We start from the raw sequence: 20463 nt of genomic DNA, 5'->3' as shown, positions 1-20463 counted from the left end.
CTAATTTACTATATTAACAATATGTAGTTGGTTCAAGTTGGTCTAGGGAAAGAAGGATAAAAGAGTATGATTTGCAAAGCAATGCTATAAGGAAGCCAGAACCAGAAGGAGAAATAAAGGAATATGGGTATTTACTCAGTACAGTAACAAAGTTTTTGCATTTCTGGGCAGCTTTCCTTACCAAAGGAACAAGCTCTACGACTAAAGCCTGTTTCAGACTGTGGGGCTGCGTTACCGGTCCACTGGTGGCAGATGGGTTTATCGGATTTCCATCCACTCCACCTTTTCCTCAGCCGCTCATTCCTGGTCCCTCTCCCCCATCCCCTAGCAGGGCTTGGTGCCCCTTCGGTCGTGCCGATGCACCACTGGCACGATCGCCCTCCGAGCCAGACGTCCGAAAGGACTGAACTGGGAGGGGGGAGCGGGGACGACGCAGTCCTAAAAGGACGCTTGCTCCTAACAGTGAGTGAGAAAACCCTGTTCGCACAGTCCTGTTGCCAAAGGAATACTGACTTGGAATCACTACCTCAGCAAGGCGCTTAAGCGAGCATTGCCTCCTGTTCTTATTCAGCACAGCACTTATGTATCTGATTATTCTTAATAACACATTTAAGTGCTTTGTTTAAAGATGATGCGTCTCCTCAGCAGCATTTCACTGACAAAGCTCTTGCTTTGGGAGATGTCTGATCAGGTCTTCAAACATTCAGACTTTTGGGTACCTTTGAATAATAATGAAAAAATATTTTCCTATATAGATAGAAGGTGAAATGAATCAAAAGTGGAAAAAAAAACCTATAAAACCAAGGTGAATGCTATTCTATCTAAGTAGTAATTTAAAGGAAAAAAAAAAAAAGACCGACCACATATTTTGCCAATGTGAGTATGAAACATTATAGTTATTTTGCTGTCAGAACCAAGAATGCTCAAACTTAGAGCATATATATGGACATGTAAAATTAACACACAGATAACACAATCAAAGAAAAGACCACAAATGAAGTCATGAAGAACTTTGGAAATAGAATGTTGTGAGTATTTTCTAAAAATACATAAAATTAGAATAAATGATACAGCTACAAGATTATCTGCTTAAGTAACACAATTCTACATTCAAGACTTGAGCAATATGTATAGCTGAGACTCCCATAGTTATCAACGTCAGTTTTGGCGTAGACGCAGTGAAAAATTTGATCCAAACGAATGTCAGAGAAACAGTTAAGTCTCACCCTTGAAACTATGGAGTTGAAAATAAGACCTGATTAAATATAACTTTGTTTCATGCACAGACTGTTTATGTCAGGAGTATTTGATATTTTTAGGAACTTACATTTTGAAGAAGGTAGACTCATTCTGCAAAGAAAGTTCAGAATGATAAATACCAGACTTGCAGCACATTAAAATATTAATATTTAATATGTTTACTAAGCAGTCTCTGTTATTTTTGCTGTGCATCTATGTAGAATTAAATCCCCCAATTTACATTTTGATTTCCCTCACTGATCTGATAATCACAACACAGATACAGCTGTAAAGTGCAATGTATGCTTTGGTTTCCTTAACTAAAGAAAGCACTTTTATAATGGTTTTAGCCAAAGATAGGACGCATGTGTTTAAGGACATTATTTGAACAGATGCATAATCTCTTTTTACAGTCAGAGAAAAGCCATGAACTACTTAACAAAAATGGTTTCATTCTGGTAGATTAGTGAACTTTAAAGCAGTCCTATTAGGTAAATTACTCTGAGAAATTTGGAAGAATTCCACACTGAACAAGGATTCACTATCAAACTAATTAAAAAAAAATCCTAGATCAGGTTTACAATTAAAAAAACAACTAAAAAATAGTTGGCAAACCATGTAGCAATTCAAATACAAGCTGACCATTTTCAAAATCTATAAATATTTCCAGAACCATCTTATCAACATAAAAACAGGAAGAAAAGGGGATGGTTACAGGGTTCACACGTCTGCGCAAAAGCATATATAAAGGTAATGTTATGTACATTTTATTTCAATAAAGACATAAGACAAACAGCGTAAAGATGCCCAGATGCCCTAAAGATAAATACATTTAAAAGATTCTCATTAAAATGAATCTGTAGTATTTCTTTCCTGCAAGCAAAATACCTTTCTTTAAATACAAAAAAAATCAGTATTCTGAATTGCAAATGTTTTCACTTTTTTGCAGAAAATCTGCCATGATGATTTTTTTTAATGAATAAGGATTTTCCACAAAACAGGCTTGCTCTACATGCTATTTTTTTTAAACAGTTCAGTGACACAATGTGCTAGCTACATACACAACAGATAATATAGTAAGAAAACACTCAACCTGATGAAAAGTTAAAATCTTCATTAATACACTGGAAAAAGTTGACATAACTCATGCCTTTTAAAATCAAAAATACAAAAATTAAATGTTTTCCTAAAAAGATTTTCCTTATTTTAAGGACTCATTTGAAAATGAAGCTGCATGTAATTTGTACAATAAAATTGTACAAGTAAACAGGTAATATACATAAAAAATTAATTGACATACTTCTCAATTATCAGTTGTCCACCTTTAATTTCCAATACTGTACTTTCTTAACAAGCATACAAAATATCAAACTTCTCTTTAGAAAAAGTGCCGTTCTGTGACATCTTTTACACAAAAACAGTCTGAGCCTGTGGCATGTTAATGCAGTCGAGAGGCAAAGCATCCTAACTTTTACAAATTATACCTTCCATAAAAAGCCTCCTGAAAAGGAGATTACACACCATTATAAAAATATCGACCTCTTGTAGTAGCTGCATTAGAGAACCAAGGCTTAAAGACTATTTCCATATAGCATAGAAAACCACTATGATAGCATACTGCCTGCACCGGTGGCATGGGAGTGTACTGTACCACAGGATTACGCAGAGGGACTGTCTGGTACCTTTGCCGTTACACGGAGCTTAAAACTGATTGTAATGAACAGTGTAACGGAGGCACCACCAGCCCACGCAAAACATCTTAAAATACTGAGCCACTGTGCAGAATACTTCATTCTTGGAGGAAACAGAAGGCAGCGGTAACTGAATTGCATCGAAACTAACAGATGACCAAACTAATTCTCCTTTCAAGACTTGCATGCACAGTGTAGTCTGAGGTATTCCTTGTCCATCAGTTGTTTGTGCCACTGCAAGATTTTGACTGTCCAGAGTACATGCCATCACAATGGTTTAAATATTCTGAATATTAGTAATTCTTATATTCTTCTTATCTAGCCAGTCTCTTGATTTTTGAAAAGATTTCAACTACAGTAGAATATTACAGAACAAAATATAAATGCAGGGTTGTTTTTTTTTTCTAAATGAAACTTACATGGACTAAAACTAGAGAATATTTTTAAACAAATATACAGTATGCAGGCAGACAAAGCAGGAGAACGGCCATTCAACTGTATAATAAAAAACTAATAAAATTTGGCTATTTCCAGAAAAACTATGAAGCGCCTCAACTAAAAGGAATGCATAATGAAATTCTAATCTAATACAGGTCAAAAATGTAAAAAGGTTATAAACCTTAACAGGAAAAAATAAAACAACTTTTACTGGCCATTCCTGTTGAAATGAGAATCTTAAAGTAACAGAAAAGTGGCTACAAACCCACTTAGAGCACCGAACAGAGAGAAAATAAGAGTCCATTTTCAATCTCTGTTATATCATAAAATCCTGTGTTTCTACAGGTCAAACTGCTGGTGGCAGAAACAGAATTCTTTATAAACTGCAGATGTCCTGTACATAAAAAAATTTCATTGGAGTTGCACTAGTTCTAAAGACTTTTCTGTTCTAGCCTACCTACTGTGTTGTACTGTATTGTACTGTATGTATTCAATCTCAGATATATAAAGTCTCTTTCTGTAACCCTTGATTATTTTTGGGCACCAAAGATAAGAAAAGCAAGACGGGGTACAAAAATGCAAAATTTCAACAGTAATGGCAATGTTTTTGTTTTAGTCCAAAAGGGTCCTGCATTTTCTCCCCCTTCAGTAATTAGACAAAAGGCTTTAATCTGGGGGTAGCAAGTCATGCAAGCGAAATCTGTCTCTGATGTGAGGTCGGACATCTTCATTCTGCAGGAAGAAATAAAATTATGTTTAAAAAGAATGAATGTATCTAAAACTCAGATTTTAACATGATTCTAACATCAGTATTTTAATATAACAAAAATTTAATATAACAAAATATAATCCATGCATATTTATAATTAAAAGAGGCTTACAAAAATAACTAAATAACATTCACAACTTTGGAGTACGACTATTTCCATTTAAAAAATAAAGGCATACAACACAGCCAACTACAAGCGTTATTTAACCTTAATTCCTACAGACATTCAATCTCATAACTAATGTCAGAATGCTCCGGTTCTTTATTAAAGGCATAGTAGTCCTGGTACATACTTCGTATTACTGCTCAGAGTAATATTTTCAAAAAGAGATGTACATGACTTATAGCAGTCTAAATCTCAGTGAATCAGAATAAGTGAATAATCAATGAATAAAGGAAATACTTACCAGCTCTACAAGTTTCTCCAGAAACGGAATCAATTTTAGGAGTTCATTATCATTTTTATCCATGAACCAGCTTTCTATAGGAATTCCATTTGAAAGCTAAAGTAAAATCATGTGTTGTTAATTTTTATACTGAATTTATCTGAAAATATGACTTGTGAAATAGCATTTTGGAGAAAAAATATTTCCAAGCTAGCATTTATTAATATGTATTTTTGCTCTAAAGTTTGTCTTAAAATTAACTTATAAATTTTCTCCTTCCTTTGCATAAATCATTGCAAAAATTTACACATCACAGCTGAAATATCTAGCTCTAAAAGTTCTGCTGAACTGAAAAGCATTGGTATATTGAGAAAATTTCATGTTAAAACACTCACAGATAATAAGTGTATACTGGCTGTAGTTTATATGTGCACATGAAGCTAGGTCAGGCAGGTTTTTGAGGGTTTTGTTCATTAACATAGATAAGCCATTAGACATCACATTCTGCACTCCCTTGTCTATATAACAGGATTAGCTGGAATAGTTACATAGCACACTTCTGGAATAAATCTAAATCACAGGGTATAACTTGAACATTTAAGTATAAACAATGCAATAGAGTCCAAACAACTGTCTTAGCAGACTGGTAGTTTCTTTAGAAAAGATGAATGAGAAATAAAACTGATATAAGCCTGTTCATATAATAAGTCACTTGGTTTGCTCTTGATCAGCTCTTCACAAAAATAACAAGAGCAAGCCATCCTGAGTGATTTGCTAAAGGATTTCTTTGTAAAATTAAACACTAAGTTATGTGTAAAACTTTAGTATAAAGTTAAATCAAAATATAAGGTTCCACTGTGTTCCTCCAGAAAGTTTTCTGCCATATCTACAGTTTGCTGATAGCAGCTTACATACCTGATATGCAAAGGCTTGTGGTGAATTGTCAATTATGATCGTTTTTGAAAGATCTCTACCAAGAATGTTTAAATCCTTTATGTAGTTGCCTTGTACACAAACACAATGTTCACGGAAAAGTCGATGCCTGTGATTAAATTAAAATACTAATTAATGAGACAAATTACAAAATCTACATTGCATAGGGAAAAGGAAATTTTTCTAAGTATTATCCACGTTTTTTCTTCCGATCTATTTCACTCTTTTTCAAGAACAGTTTCATTTATAAATAGGATCTCTCTTTTGAGCATTTTACTGTTAAAATTATTAATTAAGGAGATTTTATAGTAATCTACTTCTGCAGGCAGTTGTTTGTTTTTGTATTCTATTTAACCAGAAAAGCTCAGCTCAGATTTAACAAATAGCTGTCAAGAGGATCTTGCTTTCTAACGATTTTTCCAGATGGGTTGACAAAGAGACCACAAAGCTCAAATGATTTTGCAAGGCCCCAAACTCAGAGATTAGGCCTGCACTGGAACCCATTTATTAAGCTGGGTCCCTTTATTTTCTTCTAACCATTAGAGTACATAGCCCCCCTATGCCATTGCATGCTAGAATATAAAGTATCAGAAGAAATGGTTTCCTTTTTATGGTACCTCTGTTTGCAGTTAACCTATTTGAGTTGTTAAAGCTTGAAAAATGCCTTGAGGCCAAAACATTCCATCAACTTCTTCCTTTCTAATTAGTCTGCTCCCTTGTAATTTATTACAGAAGAAATACATAATAAATGTTTGGATAGAATAAAAAGACTCAGAAAAATATTGTGAATAAAACTGAAATTTCACTGAATATCAACTGTAAATACAATTTAAAAATAAACTGTGAACTAGATGGATTTTGAGTTTTACATTTTCATGTTACAATGCAGCCTCTTTAAGGCTGCTCATATTTTTAAGTGAAGTTTTTAGAAGCTGTACATAGTGTGCATAATTTCATAAAGGGGTTGAGCTCCTAATGTTGCTATGGAGGAAAATAAGCTGATGCCTCAGCAGCGAATGAATTTATATATAGATTCTGAGTCATATGTGTGGAGTGCCTGACAAGTCTACCTTTAGGCTAATGTCAAAACTAATCATGCCTTGATGTCAGCTTTCAGTGGCACATGAATCACAAGTAAATTCATGAATCACATGAATCCATCTGCAAATTCTTAGAATACTGTTTGGCTGCACATTTTATTATATTTTTTCCTGTTCCCAATGCATTTAAAATTGTCGTCCTGAATCATACATATCAGGTTCTTGCAGAAAGATTTTCAGTGCTACAGATGCACACTTAGATGCACACTCGTTTTCTCTAAGTGCAAATATCATACTTGTTCATACATCGTGTCTGCCTTTCTTTGTGATTCAGAGAGGCTCAGATATTCCAAAGACTGTGCATTTCTAACTTGGAAAGTCTAGTTTTGTTTGCCTGTTCAAAACACAGTAGCAAATTAGTTTTTCAATAAGAAACCAAGGTTCTGCTGTGCCACATAAAAACAAGCAATAACACTGTTCCTGCGCTACAGAGCTTCTGATAAATGATGTTAGTGCTTTATGCTGTACTGATTTCAGTACAAATACCAATTAGGTAAAATATAAGCATTTGCTCTTACAATACTATGTTTTAAGCATAGCAACCATGTGCATTAAAAATAGTGACAGTTTATCTTTACACTCTTAATAAAAATGAGTTATGATGTCCCTAAACTGCTGAGTGAAACCGACAGATGAATCATTATCTCAGTCAAAATGGCAATTTTATTATACACTTAAATAAAACCAAGTTTTCACTCAATAATATTAAAATAAAATGATGCAGAGAAGCACTTTACCAATGACCTCCCAAATACAGAATCTATACAGTCCTGACCACAACTAAGTACAGTTGTTTACTTCCTTTACTTGAATATCCAATTTAGAATGAATCCCCGAGAAGTTCCCTCTTTTGTTTCAGTTTTCTCACCTAACAGTCCCCCTTCCACATGAGGATAACAGAAAGAGTCTCATCCCTTTTAATTTCCTTATGTCTTAGGGAACAGTTCTTGAGAAATGCCAATCCCTTTCAAACCTCAGCATTAGAAAAAAAGACAAGAAGTGAAAAATCAAAACAACTTTGCTTCAAAAATCACACAAAAAAAATTGTGATAGAATAAGAAATAAAAATGTTGATTGTGAGGATAACTGTATAATTCATAGTTTATAAATAATAAATCAAATTTCAAAAGTTTAAGAGTAATCTCATCTTCTATCAAAAAGTTCATTTTCTTTATTCAATATATGTATTCAAAGGCAGCTGAAACATACTTTTGATACCCAAGAGGTCATTTTCAGTGAATTTCAGTGAAATTCTAACATGGGACAAAAAATGAATGGGGAAGCTTTTAGGCCACAGGGTGCAATGTAAAGCTATTCATCTTATCACCAAAACAATAGTTTAATCACTTCACAATCACTTTTCTCTCACTGTTAGACAGACTAGACATAAACACAAGGAATCAGTTTAGTGAGACACACTGCAGCAAAGAACCTCATAATCAATTTCTTCATTACATTTGTTAGGAAAACTGATTTGATTGCTTACAACAGGTATGTTCACAATTTTTTATTTTTACCTGACCAGTTGCTTTTTAGGATCTAGTATGTTCAGTAACTTGTCTGCATACACCTTCTTAGAAGCAGTAAAAAGAATGATCTACAGATTAAAGGAGAAAAAGTAATTATTTTAGATATAAATATGTGAATACAATGTAAAAAGGAAATTCAAAGGTAGTATCTAATTATTCTTACCTCATAAATCTGAGACATACGTTCCAGGAATTCTCTGAAAAATGGCCTTAACCGGACATAAACCTGAAGCAGAGATGGACTTTAATAAAGATTCAAAATACTTCTGCTATCACCTGTGCTACTAATTACCAGTTTGTAAAGATTTAGTCAGAATCAACATTATGAATGAAGTTAGCAGTAAATAGGAATTACTCACACCATAATAACTTAATAAAAAAAATTAAATTAGCTTGCAACCTCTGCCAAAGCACCTATAAATAAAAGAGTAAGATGATAAAAATAGGCTTAACAATTTTACTGAAAAAAATTATGCAATTAGAAATTATTTAAATTAAAATATAAAAGTTGAACAATCTCTAAGCAAAAAAAATGAAACTGGCTGCTTTGACTAAACAATTTGAATCCGCTTTTACCAGTTTGGCAGCATCATTCAATTACAAGATAATGTGTTCCAGTGTATAAACTGAACAGTCTTCTCAATAACCTTCTTCCACTAAGAATTATACAGTGAATATGGAGGTGTCAGAAGCAATAAAAAAGTTGGCTTCAGCTTTTTCTAAAGTTCCATTAATTTGAGTGCCACCAGCAAACAACGAACTGCACTCATAGATAAACAATTCCCTGCAAAAAACTGTAGACTCAAGAGAAGAGATACAAAATTAAGAAACTTTTGCATCTCTCTCTGATTTAACTCAAAATACAAGCCTTGACCTTACATGGAAGACTCTAGATAAATTTATAGCTTGAGGCCAATGGCCCAAAATTAAGGGAGATCTGACAGTACATATCAAAAGCCTATTCTTCTACTCCTGTGGTACAATATTTTTGAATTCCTATTTTTTGTTTGAAAATATACATAAAATATATCTCACAGATGGAAATCTATCGAAGTTACACATTACAATCTCAGCTGTCACATCCTGAATCTTTTAGACTATCTGGAAGTCAGATTTTAGACATGTACCCTTTAGACACACAAGCAAACGTAAAGGTCTCTTGTACTACTGACCTTGTGGTACTGGAATTTGCTGTGAGCAAAGATAAAGCTCTGTGATAACTGAGTAGGATGTGAGATACCGATACCAAATTCAGTGAAATAATAAGGCTATAACATGCAAAACTAACACCGCTGTTTAGCATGCTGAGCTCCTTCACCTCTCAGTTTTCATCCACGTTGCTGGCAGCAGCTTGATGCAAAGCATCTACGCTGTGCTTACGAGCTGGTGGACTGCTGGGCTCGGCCCACCCAAACTCAATCCACCCAGCTACAAATGAAGACTCGGGCCTGCGCTAGCTTTGCCAAGCATGCTCTGATTTATCTATTTCAGGCCCTGGGGAATTATGAACGTGTACCTGAGGGTATGCTAACTTGAATGATGGCCCTCTGTGGTCTTTGGCACAGATTTGGGCTTGACCTTAACCAACAGTGAAAATTCGCGCTAAGGGGTGAAGATGACAACCTCATTCTCTGCTTACCTTTCTTTTTGTTTCAGGGTTTGCCCACATATAGAATTAAATGTTTTTGAGAAAAGTGTCATTAAAATATCCAGAAAGAAGAGGGAGTATATTGACCTTACTTTAATTTAAACCAAGTTAATTTCAGATTTAAATTAAACTGAAGCAATTTACCTTTAAGTCAAAGTAAATCCCCACAAAGGATCTGTATTTTAACTTTAACTGAGTTGTATGAAATTTATACATGGACACAACCAAAATGATCAGAAGGAAAAAAAAGGGGAATAATTTAAGTGAATACAAAGTTTCCCATTGTCAGTATATGCTGCAATAGATCTCAGTCCTTTAATGGAAGCACACACAATGAAAATCTCACTATTTAGCTTAAAATTTAGCAAGGCTTTTATTTGTTCCTTTTTTAAAGTGTTTGAAGTTCTGACTTAAGTTTACAGAGTGACCAGTTACTACAGTAACATTTACATTTGCAGTTTTTCTAGACTAGGAACAATAATCAAAAGCATACAGTCTTATCACATCTGGGAACAAGGCCATTATTTCCAGCAGAGGAAGATATATTCACTGACTATGCAAACAATGCCTACTCCCCTTCTCATTCTGGCAAACCACAGTGCGAGGCAGTAAAAATTATCCCTCAGATCGGCTATCACGAACGGTTTGCAGAGACCACAGGCTGTGCTTGAGAGGTGTCTGGGCTGCATTTAGCCAAGATACTACTGAAAAGCCAACTTTCTAAATGCAGAGTTGACAAGTGTGTCTTCACACCATATGTCTCCTGACGGCAGTAAAATCTTTGTGAAATGACATATCGTTTTGCAATAAGGTAATGAAGTTTTCTTCAAAGACTAGATGAGATATTTATCTTACCACAATAATAAACCTAATGAATTAACTCAGAGCCTCCAGGTGACCAGATGCTAAGTAACATTCAGGTTGTCTGTGGTGGTAAATTCAGTGCAAACTGTTCAGTTTGAATGTCTTTTCTGTATATAGTAAGCATATAATACAGCCAACATCTTCCTTAGTTGAAACCTAGAGTTTTAAGGGAAGGTAACAACTTTTACATATTTTTGTAGCTTTCCTTTTGAAAAAAATCACAAAAGAGGATATCAACACAAATTCTTCAAAGTAGATATCAGTGATCTTTGTGATCAATATTGTTTCCACTCATTTCTCCCACAGTTAAAATGGTATTTCAGTGCAGAAAGTAAGTGTCAGAAACTTGGAAGTACAAGTGAAGAAAAGTTTTTATTTGCAGATGCCAAAGGGATTATTCTGTTCATGTGATTTTCCTGAGTAAATATTTGCTTTATTGGGACCTAAATCTTACTCTTCAAAAATAAAGTCAGTCACAGAAAGAATATCAATGTTTTCACTGGCATATGAGATAATAATTGGAAATAAGAGTGGATAAGGAGGATAATGTTTGATTCTAAGGCTTCTTCAAGAGCTCGATTTCAAATTAACATGCCTGTTCTGTTATGGAAGAAACACAGATGTCATTTCAGAAACAATCTTCTCCTTAACATCTCCTCTACAAACTCTCCTGGCAACCAAAGAAGTAAGCTAAGGTATCTGTCAATATTTCAGGTGTCGCTAATATAAAGAAAAACATTTGCTATATAATTTATTGCTCTTTTTACATCTGGATTGAATCATATAGATCATAATGGCCAGTTTAAAGAATTTAAAAACCCATTTGAATAAATCAGAGAATAGTTAAGGCTTCCTCAGTAGAAGGAAGTTTGTGTTCCTCAAGCATACATGCTTTTTCTGTTTTGTTTCTCTGAATTTGTTTAGTTTGTAGATAATTGCGTTATCTTTGTAATGTGTTCTATTTTAGATTACTGACATGGACTTATTAAGTGTGTATCTATCTTAATATTAAGTTGTCAAATTATTTTCTTTCTCTGAAAAGTTCACATGTGAAAGCAAACAAGAAATCCAGGGAAAATAATTTCTTTTTAGAATATGTACTTCTAACTACGCTTTATATATATTTAAGTACACACACACATATCTACACACAGACACACACACACACATATAATATCATCATCAATGGCAGATTCACTGATCTGTTTTTACTATTTTGTGAGACTCTGGCACAATGTAAGGCAACCATAATATCAGAGCCAGTTAAGACGAGGTGACACAGAACTTTGGGTAACCAAAGTAGAGCAAATTAGAGCAAAAGACATCCCCTTTTCCCTCTCTGCCTCATCTTCCCTCTCCTTTTGCATCTTTCCCGTATCGTCCCTTTTTCTTCTTGTTGTGCCAACATTCCAAGTTTCTCCCTTTCCTTCTCAAGTCCCAAATTCAGCATAACGCTGGCAAATATTCACATTGTCCCTTTCCACCTGCAGTCTTACTTATCTCTTCTCCCCATTTTCCTTTACTGCCTGATTCCACTGCAAACACAAATTCTAATTCCCCAATCACTTCCCACTCCTGCTTCTCTGTTGAGTAGATCTAACGTGAAAGAAAACTTTGAAAATACATATATAGAAGTCTAATAATAATTTTCACTATTTTAATAACCAAAAGTTTATTTGTCCACAGAGATATATGACATCACCTACTTCAAAGTGACTCATACAAGCTGCCATAAATACATAATATATAAGAAAAGCCTCCTCAAATCTTTGCTTCATAATGATCACCATATCCAATTATTTCAATGGCATCAAAATCTAAATGTTCAAAATCCATATTGTCATTCAAATCTGTCATAATGCCCAACTGTTGCCACTCAAAACGCTCTGAGGAAAGTTGGTGCTTTCATTGGCATAAGGCAGACAGCAACACCAGTCTCTCCAAGAGCAGTGGTTTTGAAATGGAGCGGTTTTACATGGTATTCTTTATTATATTATCTTTCAGTATCTGCTAAATGAGAAACTTCTGGCTTATTAAAAATCAATAAACCATTAATCCTAACAAAACCTATACTCAAAGATATAGCAGGCACAAATTTTCAATGATTTCTTACTATACAAGAAGTTTGAGGTCTGTGTTGGGAAAAAAAACTGTCATGGACAAAAAAAAATTCTTAAAAGAAACATTTTTCAATTAATTTTCACTTCTGATATGTTTACATGCAAGTTCCCAAAATGTGTTCCATGTTCAAAAAAACCCCAGGACTTTAATTCTTGAAGGAATTATTTTTCCTTTCATGTATTAAAAAAAAAAAACAATAGAAGACATGTATTCCACTTAGTGTAAAAACCTATGAAATTGCAATAATTAATTTCAGTATACCTGTAATATACCAGTGTACCCGATGATTTTACTAGCATTTTGTAATGGGAAAAACAAAGACAAGTGTGCTAACTTGCCAATGGGAAGCTACACTTACCCACTGCACTTCCAAGGGCTGCAAGGTCCCTTGCCTGGCCCAGCTGCCTCCATGCACCCTGTCCGACCTCGGGGCATGCCGGACACCCAGCATCAAGCTAACCTGACTGCTCCTCGTCTCACCCGGAAAAGCCTTGACATGGTTTGCTGCCAGGGCAGCTGGGTGTGCAGACAGCCTTAGTTCGGTCTGCACGGGACAAGCACGATGCACGGAGCTGGGTCCTGGGAATGCTTGGGGCTGCTCCAGGGCTGGCAGCAGGCTGGACTGGCCAGCTAAACAAGCCAGACTCATTTCCAACAGGACCCTGCAGTAAGCGACTGGAGATGACCTTCTTAAAACCGTCTTAAAACCACACCGAGGTACTGAACCTTAGCCAACTGGCTCTTCAGGGGGTGGTGCTACTGAGCTAAAAGTAAGATTTCCCAAGCTAAGACCAGGTTTCCTTGTGAGTGCTGCCCAAGATACACTAAAGCTTGATGGCTTCACAGATCCAAAGATGGTGGCTCTGCTGCTGTGTCAGAGAAACCCACAGAAAGGGGTTCCATTAGAAAGGAGAGCCAGAATTCACAAGTGTTTTTTGCCTCATTCCACTGCGGTAACAAAATAAAGAATCTAAGCAGTCTTTGGCTACAGTGGGGATGGAATATATGTAATGCTGTATTTGGTAACCTACAACTGACCTATGTAGTTCTAGAGCACCTCTCAAGGATCACAAAGACAAAAGTGAATTATTCTGTGATAGATCAGTAAGGACATGTTTCAACTCAAGAACTTAGTGAAATCATCTGCATTTTGACTAAGGCCTGCTTTTGCATGGAAGCTATCCTTTGAACGGAATAGGGGGTGAGATGATCTCATGTCTGTGACTTGATGCCTCCACAGCAACAGAAACAAAATAGATGAAAATCTCTTAACCAAGTAAAAAGATAAATTTTGTAATAAGATAAACATCTCAATGTAAAGCATTAAAATAGTACAAACAGTATAAAATTTAAGGTCTACAGCTGAAGAGTTGAACATTTATTCCTGCTTTCCAGGCAGATGCAAGATAGCGTTTAACAGATACTCTATCTAAGAAAACTTGAACTTTGCAAAGACTGTATTTTTACTATGCACAGAACTTAACCACTGGCACAATTTAGAGACTTCTCAATGAAGGAAACACACACAAATGAACTAATTAATCTTTTCAAAAATCCAAAGTAGGTAAGCACAACTGTACAGAAACCAGGACAGTGTGCTCCGATTGACTTATCCGAAGGTTAAAAACTGTATGTTAGTGCTGGAATTGCATTGTAACTTTTAAGTTTCCAGAACACTGCTCTAAGTTCATACATTAAATAGTTCTTCTCTTCTGCACAACTTATGATAAGTTGTGTGAATTAACTTAAAAACAAACAAATGCCATTTTTAGAAACCTTTCTTAAGAACAGATTTTCACTTACAGTCACTGAAACAAACAGCAACAGAGCTGAGTTCCTGGACTTGAAAACTTGTTACCCAACTCATAGGGCAATGAAATTTAGGTATATTTTATATTAGACCTTTTAGAACCTAAGTCAATCTGATTCTTACTGTTGTAGTATCCTACTATGGACAGTTCTGGAGTATCTTTTTGAGTAAGTGCTATGTTTATCATCACACTGTTAACAGCAAGAACACTGGTTCGATACCTTCAGATGAGTAGGAAAATTGAAATGCTGTGAACTCAGGTTTGCATTTGCATTATTAGTCATATTTAATGTGAGAAAAATAAGACATTCAGTAGGAAAATGAGCACTGAGCTAGGTTTTGCTCTTTTTAAAAAAAGATAATATATAATTATTTTTCTGGTATTTCTGGAAAATCTACATGAAAGTGTTAGATATTTTCATACTAATGGAAAACATCTTCAGAAATGTATCTTTCACACCAGGTATTGTTTTCAGTGGGTTGCATTATGCAACCCACTGAATAATAATTGAATAATAATGCAAGTTTATATATAGTAACTTGCTGACTTCTACTTTGCTCAGACAGCTTGTTGTCTGCTATCCATTGCCAACTGAAATGACTTTCAAAATGAAATATGGAGATGTGAAATTAATACAGGACTATACCAGAGGGGATGGTCAAATTGATAAGCAAAAAAAATACATTTCAAAAGGTGAAAAATAGCTAATCATTGACTAAGAACACTAAAAAAGGTATGTAATATCAACAAACTTCCGTTCAACTTTTATCATAGGAAGATTACTTATCTTCTTGTATATTATACCCTAGTTGAATTAATTGTATCTTTAAAATATTTAAGTGTCTTGCTTATTACCTGTGGCCTAGTAAGAGGTGGAAGTTTTTAAAGTTGTAAAGTCTAAACAGAATACAGTGATCAGGACAGTGCGCTCACAGACAGTGGCCAACTTTCTCAAGCCTGCAAGAAGTTATTGTTCCTTGGCAATTCTAGGCTGGAGAGCTAAGACGAAACTTATCCAGGACTTGCATAATCACTTTACTGTATCGAAGGCTATACAGGCTTATGTACAATGCTGTCAAATAAAGATTTAGAAAACTCGTAAGTCACTCTTTCCATTGACTTCAACTTCCTGAAGGCAAAATCCTGGTTAGATCTCAGCTACTCTCATTTAAACACGTCACTAAAAGGACCACAGTTATAGACAGAAAATACTCAAATCATACTGAGATGTCTTAAGAGAAGGAAGGAAAAAAAAAGAAGCTTTAGTCTTTCTGATTCTGTTAGCAGGGGCAAGAACCTCTGAAGAATTAATTCTAAGGCTCCTTCTAATTTCAGCCTGGAGGAAACTGAGCATGGCCATCACCAAATAAGAGATAAGAAACCCATGTTTAAAAAATTATTTCAGCTTTTCAATTCCAAGGGTTTTTATATGCAACAGTGAAGAAAAACATTTTTAAAATCACGAAAAATACCTGGACAAGTGTCCTTTTAAGGTGCCTGATGACTGGCTCATTCTCCAAAGATACTACAGTGGGGTCCAATATCGTGCGAACTACATGGTGGGGAAGCTGTTGCTACTCCCAGGTACATCACACAAAAGGACCTGAGAACAACAGCCTGGGTCAGTGCAGCATCTTTGGCAGTTGCTGGAAGAGAGTTCCTCCTTCCCATGCTTGTTCCTCTAGGGTATGTCAATGTAAAACACATATAACTAAGAATACCTCCTGATGCAGAACAAAAAACTAACAATCTAGCAGTCTCCACAAGACAATCAGAAATCACTCTAATCACCGAGCAGACTCTGGGAGTAAGGAGGTAGAACTGTCACTGGCAAAGGGTACAGCAAGACTAAACACTCTAGACAGAAGCTAGTTAACGTCAGGCTCTGAAGAGGTCTTCTTCATAGAAAGAAATGATCAGCCAGTGTGGATTGTTGTTCCCCACACAGGGAAGAAAGTTAACAGTCCATGGGAAGCTGTACCTGGGAAATGACACTAGACAACTTTCAGTGTTCCTGCCTCCACCTGCTGGTAAGGAGAAAGGCTGCTGCTGAAGATTGCTGCTACAAAGATCATTTACACTTTCTCAGACATAAATGTTTGCAATTTGAATTAGTGACCAACATTACCACATTGTGGCAATAAACAGTGCTCCACGGTATTTCTAATACAGGAAAATCCACCTCGCAGAATTTGATACCTGCAGTTTATAACCCAGACAGCTGTTAAAATGCCAGACAGTATTTATCTCTCTTTAGACAAGACGGTAAATATACACAGCAAGAATCCACATGTTAAAAAAACCAAAAAGGTATGTATTTTTCTATGCATGCCAATTACCTGGTAAATTACATCTTGAAAAAGGACTGGAAAAGTGAGTGCAGCATCTTCTAATTCATTTAGACTACAGTGCACTAATGTTTCATCCTATTAAAAAATTTAAAAGATAATATTAAAGTAAGAAAAAACTGTGAAAAGAATATTGAAAATAGAAGTACATGTTGGCATTTTTATGCTCTTTTTAAGGTGAGTTTATTTAGTCTATAAAATTTTGTTTTGTGCAACCACTGTTAAGATTTGCAGAAGAGTTCTAAGAAAGAATTATACATTTAATTATTCTAGCAGATTTTGAAGAATTTCACTAAGGATTGTGTGCTAGTGGCAAATTACGAGAAGATATTTTAATATCGTACACCATCCTGTCATTCTGTTCAAATCTACATCCATCTATCCATTCATACAATCACTAGAGGATATGTCAATTTATATTGCTCATGATAAAGCAATGTTCCTGACATCATTAACAATGTCTGAAGCAACTTTCAAAATAGAGAGAGATAAAAGAAATGATTCTGAAAACAAATGCATTTTCTAAGAACCTTTAAGAAAGTGGATTTATTTGTGCCCTCTGAGAATAAGAATGTTCTAAAATTAAAAGATTTATTCTTTGTCAATTTTGACGCAAGTCCATGGGAAGCTGAATTTTCGTATTTATTATACCTTAAGTTTTTTTTCCACAAGAGTTTTAGGAAAGCTTTATGGGGACAGGTAACTCTTTTTTCAAGATGATGAAAATTTTAATTTTTTTTTTTAAGCAAGATGTGAAATATTTAATAAATACAGCAAGCATTCTATTCTTGCCACTATTAAATATATTTTTATGTAGAGGATCTTTAAAAAAAAACATTACGAAAATTGTAACATTCAACAGGTCTTTTTGTTTAAAGCCAATATTACTAATTTCAGCAACAAACAAAATAAATTTAGTGCTACTTAACTCTCCCCCTACTTTTGATATGTGTTTGTAACATATTTACCAAGTCTAGAACTAATGAGAATTCTGGTGTGCTTCTCGTTTTCAGTGGAAGAGCTGGCTTCCTGTTAAGTTGTTCTTCTGTTAGTGGTGGAACATGTTTGATGAAATAATATCTGAAAAGAATACAGATTTAGTTGTAGAAATGTATGTACATTAATTAGTGATGTTGTAACCCAACTAAGTATTTTAATATTTAAGGCTGCACAAAAAATAAATAATTTAAATTGAAGAAGGAAACACTACAATATCAATATACGCTTATTTTTTAGGTGCTTTCAGAATTCATTAACATAATGTAAGAAAATGTACCAACTCTAATAAAGATTTCTTAAACCAATACCCAAAATGATCAATTTAATATTTTCAGCAAAAATATTAGCACTTACGGATCAAAGACTTCCCAGTCTTCTTCATAGGTGGCTTCTGCATGAGCTGATGAGTAGCCACTGTCTGGAGATACTGGTGCTAAAATTCAATGAAAATGACCAAAACAAAAAATAAAACAAAAAAACCACAAGAGCTAGTCTTATTAGTGCAGTTTTTAGAAGTGAAAATTTGCACTTGATACAGGAGTGCTTCAAACAACAGTGAAAAATTCCCCCTTCAGCCCCGCTCTGGCAATGTCCCATGTTTCAGCTGAGATGGACTACACATAGCTGACAGCTCGATGTCACATCATCCTACGGTACTTCGCGTTCTGGCCAAAGTGGAAGTGCCCCTATCATACAGCAAGGCATCCACACAACCTCCGATGATGTGAACAACCGGGATGCACACTCCAGTCACATCGCCAGCTGATCTCATCATCTGCTAGGGCGTTTTTGTCACGAGAGGAACACCTGTCGGTTGTGTGATGGAAGAGAGTCATGGGGAAAATGGGAAGTGGGAAGTTGGCTCTAAGAAGCAAGCATGATTCATTCCGTCTGCAGCTCGCTCTCACCTCATGTCCGAGGAGCCCTTCTGAAAAAAGGCCCTAGGGAATTAGCTGCAGACTGGCTGAGCTGATCAGGAGGTCTGCATTGGAACTGTGGCTCACACATCAGCCACCTTGCTTGGGGGCAATTTACTCCCTCGATAGGAGCCCTCATAAACCTAAGCGCTACTTAAATACCAAAATTTTGAGGGTTTAAGTAACTGTTAATAATTTGATGCTGGCCTTCCACAAAGAGGTGAGGCTGAATTTTAGGGATACAATTTTTTTGGACAAAAAGACGTGTGGTGAGTCTTTTGAAGAAAATTGTGGAAAAATCAATGCAAGATCTATATTTCTTGACCTCACCATGCTGTTTTATTATAAGAAACCAAAATGTTGCAAATTTCTCTTTTGTGATGAGCAAATCCAAGGCATGAATTCCTAATGTAAGCAGAGGGAGTGCCTTAAATATTAATAAAAATGCCCTACTCCTGGAATCACTGTTTTAATTTGAAAAAATTTTACAGAGGTCAACTCAGTTATACCAGAAATGGATGAGACCTGCCTGCAAAAACTCTTTTTGGTGTATAAAAGAGGTTTGTCTATTAAACACTAAAACCAGTATTAATACTTTTTGGCATGCCTAAGCAAATATGAAATATTTATTTATACAAAATGCAGGTAGCAGCATTTCCCTAAGAGTCCAAATTACATACAGCTTCAAGATTTGAACTGAAGGAAAACACGCATTTCTTACCTGTAAGTGGTGGCAGATCACGATCATTTGTTTCCTCCACTTCTTCTAAACCATTGTTGACAGTAGATCTGACCTGCACTGCTTGGCTAGTATAAGCTGCTCCATTGGTTGATGTTGCAGTACTTGTAGTAATCTCATCTACCTGTTCCATATCAAGCTGTTTGACTATTTCTTCAGCTTCAACAGCTTGTCCTGGAGAATCTGATCCTGATGTTCCTGAATTAAGATTTCAGTAAACTCTTGGTCATTATCTTTAAGGTGAGTTACCGATCAGAGTACTGTAGTCATTATTAAACACAAAGAAAATATGTTTCAGAATAACAGAAGATGGCTTTATTTGATTCAGGTTACAAAATAAAAAACAAAATGAAGACTATGACAAATGTGTTTGGGAGAAAGAACTCTGCACCAATTTTTTTTAACAAAAGGTACAGTGCTCTATACTTATACCTAGGAAAGAAATGTCCTAATGAATATAAACATATTGCTTCTTTTATTAATGAGCCACCCTTAGAATTAGGAAGGAGGCCTTTTTTTTCCGACAGCAGTAACTCTTGGTCTGTAAATCAGAAGGAAAAATGCACTGCTGCCTCAAAACAGCTTTTTCCTAAAAAAAAAAATAAAGAAAGGTCCTAGCTTTAACATTATTGGCTTTTTAAATTACGCTTACCATTTTTATTTGCTGGTGAGAAAAAATTGAAGACAGGAGAAAATATGGTGCCCAGTAACGTAGTTCGTGGGGGACTGCCAGTAGCAGGATTATCTTCTAATTTCCCATTTTGCTTTACATGTTGGTTTGTCATTTCATAACTTCCAGCTTCTGTAAAAGAAAAGTTATGAAGTGTAGGGGCATGTTTCTGTTTTTCAGAGTTACATCCTCTCTTTTATTATCATTTTCATCATAGGAAAGATGACTGTTGCTCATAATTCTCCTTGATAGGCAGATAAA

The 20463-nt window shown here is 35.3% G+C and overlaps 1 protein-coding gene across 2 annotated transcripts in view; it reads right to left on the bottom strand.

The window, feature by feature from the left end:
- Nucleotides 1–1008: 1008 nt before the first annotated feature.
- Nucleotides 1009–20463, bottom strand: part of CTDSPL2 (CTD small phosphatase like 2) — a 45404-nt gene continuing 25949 nt past the window's right edge. For both annotated transcript variants that reach the window (XM_067305196.1, XM_013942621.2), the window contains exons 4-13: nucleotides 20185–20334; nucleotides 19515–19730; nucleotides 18231–18309; nucleotides 17846–17957; nucleotides 16869–16955; nucleotides 8249–8311; nucleotides 8074–8153; nucleotides 5439–5565; nucleotides 4545–4640; nucleotides 1009–4100 (exon numbers count right to left, since the gene is read on the bottom strand). In XM_067305196.1, the coding sequence (XP_067161297.1) occupies nucleotides 4035–4100; nucleotides 4545–4640; nucleotides 5439–5565; nucleotides 8074–8153; nucleotides 8249–8311; nucleotides 16869–16955; nucleotides 17846–17957; nucleotides 18231–18309; nucleotides 19515–19730; nucleotides 20185–20334 (1076 nt within the window). In that variant the 3' untranslated portion in view covers nucleotides 1009–4034. The remainder of the gene's footprint in view (nucleotides 4101–4544; nucleotides 4641–5438; nucleotides 5566–8073; nucleotides 8154–8248; nucleotides 8312–16868; nucleotides 16956–17845; nucleotides 17958–18230; nucleotides 18310–19514; nucleotides 19731–20184; nucleotides 20335–20463) is intronic.

The sequence above is a fragment of the Apteryx mantelli genome, chromosome 15 (assembly GCF_036417845.1).
Source record: "Apteryx mantelli isolate bAptMan1 chromosome 15, bAptMan1.hap1, whole genome shotgun sequence".
Taxonomy (NCBI): domain Eukaryota; kingdom Metazoa; phylum Chordata; class Aves; order Apterygiformes; family Apterygidae; genus Apteryx; species Apteryx mantelli.
Note: the sequence above shows the minus strand (reverse complement) of the source record. Positions and strands in the feature narration are given on the sequence as shown.